We start from the raw sequence: 5226 nt of genomic DNA, 5'->3' as shown, positions 1-5226 counted from the left end.
TTCCCTGAATATTAAGCAAGGCACCCGCTTCAACGCGTTAGGTTCTCAGAAGTTATAGGTTTCCGTAAAAAGAATGACTTTATATGAATTTTCTTTTTCCCACGGTTTGACTCTATACTTCAATATTCTTACTGTGAATTCAGGTGTCTATTGCCCGTACTGTTCAGAGGATTTACTAGCGAAATACCTGGTTTGACTGTCGGAAACACAGGATGGGTGACGATATTGACTCAGCCGTTCGAGTCTCAAAGAAGTTCCTAAGTTCTCGAGCGGCTATGGGACATCAATTTTCTAATTTAAGCATGAAGTTAAGGTGTACGGAACGCAAATGAAAACTAATTTCCTTCTGTGAACACGACCTTATACTCTGGATGACGCTGCAGAATTTGGAGGAAGTTAAGGCCTTGCGTAAAACGTTTGACTTTATGCCAATTAGCAATGCTCTCAAACGGTATAACGCTCCACCTTACTATTCAAACCGTGAATTAAGTTGTCCATTGCCAATACTCTTCAGCGAACTTACTATGGGTTTTACGGGGCTGCCTCTGGGAACCGCAGGATAGGTGAAGCTATTGACATAGACGTTCGACTCTTATAGAAGGTGACAACGGTGTCGACAGGTTTGTGATGCGATCTTCAAATTCATACATGAAATTAAGGAGCCCGTCTGTTAAATGTTTAGCAATGCTTCCTTCTGAACACGATGTTACATTCACGATACAGCGGGTTATTTCATCGGAGGGTAAGGTCTTCGGTTAAACATTTGACTTAATAACAACTGGAAACGCTCCCAAACGGTTTGTCACTATAATTTAATATTCATACCGCGAATTAATCTGTCTAATGCCAATACCGTTAAGCGGATGTATTCCCGGAATACCTGGTTTGACGCTCCAAATCAAGGAATGGGTGCAGCGATTGAATTAACTGTGCGTCTCTCAAAGAATGTGCTTACGTTCTTGAACGGTATGATACACGATATTGTAATAGGTCCATGAAATTAATGTGCCCTTCACTAATGTCCAAAGAAATGTGTTTCTCTGAACACGATGATATACTCCCGAGACAGCGGAACAGGTCTTCGGAAGCTTAGACATTCTGTAGTAAGTTTCACTGTATACTAATAGGAAATGTTCTACAAAATTTTGAGGTTCTACATTAATATTCGAACCGCGACCTATGGTGTCTTTTGCCAATACCGTTCAGCAGATTTACTCCAGAAAGATCTGGTTTGACTCTTCGAATCACAGTTGTACGTGATGCTATTGACTCCGTTGTGCGACTCTAAAAAAAGGTGCCATTGTTCACGAAAAATTTCACATTCGATCTTGCATTTCTTTCATGAAATTCAGGTGCCCGTCACTAAAATGGATACTAAATTGCTTCACTGAACACGACGATATGCTCCCGATACAGCGGGTTAGCTTCTAGGACGGTACCACCTTCGATGAAAAGTTAGACTCGATACATATTGGTAAACTAGTCCATCCATTTGACCCTGTACTTTAATATCTATAACTTTAATATTTATAACTTGGTTCTCTGAGCACGGAGTTACACTCTCGATACAGGGGGATACGTTCTCGGAATGTATCGTAATATGTAAAATGTATGTCTTTATAACAATTCGTAATGTTCTCCGGCAATTTGACTGCCTACTTTAATGCTCATACCGAGAATTTAAGTGTCTGTTGCCAATGCTGTACGGCGGATGTACTCCTAGCATGCCTGGTTTGACTCTCGACATCCCAGCATACGTGAAGATATTGACATAGCCGTTCCACTCACAAAGAAAGTGGCAGTGTTCACAAGCGGTTTGACCCCCAAACTTCTAATTCATACATGAAGTGATGGTGCCCATCACTGAAATGTATACCAACTTCCTTCTCGTGGACAGGAGCTTATTCTCCCCATGAAGCCCGCGAGGTTGGCGGAAGCTAAATCCTTCGGTAAAACGTTTGACTATATCCCAATTTGTAACGCTCTCAAACGGTTTGTCGCTCTACTTTAATATTAAAACCGCGAATTAATGTGTCTGATGCCAAAATAGTTCAGTGGACTTACTCCCGGTATACCAGGTGTGAGTCATCGAATCACCATATAGGTGGAGCTATTGTCCTAGCCGTTCGTCTCTCACAGAACGTGGATGCGTTCCCGAACGGTTTGACTACCGATTTTTTTTTCTCGTGAATATCGGATATGTCTACTAGTTTTTATCCGTGAACACTAAGCAACACTCTCGGTGCATCGGGTTAGGTACTCTGAAGGTAAGGCCTACGGTGGAAGGTTCTCTTCGACGAGTGCCTCAAGTGTGAAAGATTCCCGAAGTGATGGAGGAGGGCCATGGTGGTATTGCTGCAGAAACCTGGCAAGGTCCCAGCAATCTCTGTCGGCGTACAGGCTGATCTACTTGGTGGACGAGGGCAGAATATTGTTGGAGAGGGTGTTGGCTCGTAGACTGACTACCATCCTCTCAACGGTAGGTTCGGATCTGGACGATCGACCATCGAAATGCTCCTGACCGTCAAGTCCCTCTCGGAACGGGTCGTTCGACGGGTTGGGGTCATGCTAGCGTTCGGGCTCGTCATCGCCAATGCATTCAACGGGATGCCCTGGACAGCAATCACGTCTGCACTTCTTCGGCACCGAGTGCCGGACTGCCTGGCAGCGATGATTCGTGACTACCTGTCTGCAGCTATTTGTCCTGCCGGGGTCGGTGCAGGCCCCGATCCTGTGGGACTAAGCGTTCGACGAGGTGCTACACGCCGCACTCCCGGCCGGAGTGAGCGTCCCGTGTCACGCGGACGATACCCTGGGGGCGGCGAGCGGGATGAACAACAAGGAGATGGCCGTGCGAGCCGAAGAATGGGTGGTCGCAGTAGTTGGGGCCATAGAACGCCAGGGATTCCGCGTCTCGCCGGAGAAGACCCAGGCCATTTGGTTCCACAACGGGAGAAAGAAGCGGGCAATACCACACGCAAGAGGAAAAATCGGAGGAAAAGTGAAGTACCTTGTCCTCGTCCTGGACGGCAGATGGACTTTCGAGGACCATTTCGAAGAGCGCACCCCCGCCTGTAGAGGACGGTCGTAGCGCTGTGTCGACTGCTGCCCAACATAGGAGGACCGGACGAGAGGGTGCGCCGACTCTACGCCGGTGTGATCGGCTCGATGGTCCTGTACGGGGCACCGGTGTCAGCGCAAGAGCTGATGGCCAGAAGGAAGAACCGCGCCAATGTGGCTAGCGTTTGAGGACGGGTGGCCATTAGGATCACAACAGGATACCGCACCCTCACGCACGAGGCGGCCGCCGTTCTGGTGGGCCTCCCACCGATGGACCTGCAGGAGCTAGCTGCAGCGCGGACCAACGGGCTCCTGCGCCGCTACCGCGTAGGGAACCCTGGTCCAGGATCGGAGGAACTCGAAGAAATCGAAGAAAAGATGAGGGAGATCCGGCGGTCCGTCATGAAGAGGTGGCATTGCCGGCTGCGTAGGCCGGACAGCGCTCGCCACCGGGCCGTCGGACCCATCGTCCTGGTACTGGACGATTGGATGAGGAGTCACAGCAAGCGGACATTCGCATCACTCAGGTACTCTCCGGGCACGGATGCTTCGGGGAGCACCTGCACATGATCAGGAAGGAGGTGACGCCTGGGTGTTGGCATTGCGGAGCGGAGGTGGACACCGCGCAGCACAATCTGGTGGACTGTCCGGCTTGGATGCCGGTGAGAAGGGAGCTCCAGCGGCTCGTAGTATGGGACCTCTCGCTCCATGCCATCGTACCCTGCATGGCTGTGATTGATCGAGTTTGGCAAGCGGTGGCCTCCTTCTGCGGGCAGGTCATGCAGCGGACTGGGGAGGCGGAGCGCGGTCGTGAAGAGGGGATGCAGACCCGCGGCCGTCTGCTAAATCAATAACTACACCTATCCTGTGATTCCGTGAGTCAAACCAGGTATCCCGTGACTAAATCCGCTGTACTGTATTGGCAGTAGATACCTCAATTCAGGGTGTGAATGTTAAAGTAGAGCGTCAAGCCTCTGAAGAACATTACCAATTGGTATCTTGTCGAACTTTCATCGTAGGCCTTGCCTTCCGAGAATCTAACCCGCTGTATCGAGGGTATAACTTTGAGATAAGTGAATCAAATTAGTATACATTTTAGTGCCGGGCACCTTAACATCATGTATGAATAATAAGAATGAAAGTCAAACCGTTCGAGTACGTCACCACCCTCTTTTATAATAGAACAGCGTAGTCAATAGCTGCACCCAACCTGTGATACCAAGAGGAAAACCAGGTATACCGGGAGAAATCTGCTGATGAGTATGGGCATTAGACATCATATTTCACGTTATAAATATTAAAGTGCAGAGTCAATCCGTTTGTGAACATTACCCATTTGTATAAGGTCATACTATTCATCGCATACCTTACCGTACGAGTACATAAGGCACAGTACCATCCGTACAATTTCGTATTTAGAGATACAAATGAGAATGCATTTTAGTGACATGCACACGAGTTTCATGTATGAATTCGAAGATCGGGGGTCAAAACGTTCGGAGACGTTTCCACCTTCATTCAGGATCGATAGTCTATGTCAATAGCTACACCTATACTGTGATTCCTGATGTCAAACCAGATATGCCGTGTGAAAATGTGTAGAACAGTTTTGGTCCTAGACACATTAATTCATGGATTGAATATTAAAGTGGGGATACAAGCCATTTGAGAACGTTACCAATTGCTAAGAAGACTTCCGTTTTACCGAATACCTTACATCCCGAGAAATTAACTCGCTGTGTCGAGATTATATCTTCGTGTTCATAGGAGTAAATTAGTATACATTTTAGAGACTGGCACATTAATTTCATGGGTGACATAGAAAATCGAGAGTCAAACGATTTGGAAAGATGCTACCATCCTTGCGATCCCAACGATGAAGTCAATAGCTTCAACTATGCTGTAATTCCGAGAGCCAAATCAGGTATACCTGGAGTAAATACGCTGAACAGTATTGGCAATACACACATGAAATCGCGGACTAAATATGAATGTACAGAGTCAAGCCTTTGTTGAACGTTACATATTGGCACACAGTAACACATTTACGGATACCCTCACCTTCCGAGAACCAAACTCGATGTATCGATAGTACATCTTCGCTATCAGTAAAACATATTTGTATTCGCTTCAGTGACGGGCACCATATTTTCATGCATGAATAGA

The 5226-nt window shown here is 47.3% G+C and overlaps 1 protein-coding gene across 1 annotated transcript; it reads left to right on the top strand.

Moving 5' to 3' along the window:
• Window positions 1-2565: 2565 nt before the first annotated feature.
• LOC143221454 (uncharacterized) lies at window positions 2566-3722 on the top strand (the record flags this gene model as incomplete). The annotated part of the gene is made up of 4 exons (XM_076446898.1): window positions 2566-2782; window positions 2880-3084; window positions 3267-3534; window positions 3588-3722. Coding segments are annotated over exons 1-4 (825 nt in total), but the record flags the coding sequence as incomplete, so codon positions are not given.
• Window positions 3723-5226: the final 1504 nt, after the last annotated feature.

This window comes from Lasioglossum baleicum, unplaced genomic scaffold, assembly GCF_051020765.1.
Source record: "Lasioglossum baleicum unplaced genomic scaffold, iyLasBale1 scaffold2414, whole genome shotgun sequence".
In the NCBI taxonomy this organism is placed as follows: Eukaryota; Metazoa; Arthropoda; class Insecta; order Hymenoptera; family Halictidae; genus Lasioglossum; species Lasioglossum baleicum.
This window is presented reverse-complemented; position numbering and strand designations above follow the sequence as displayed.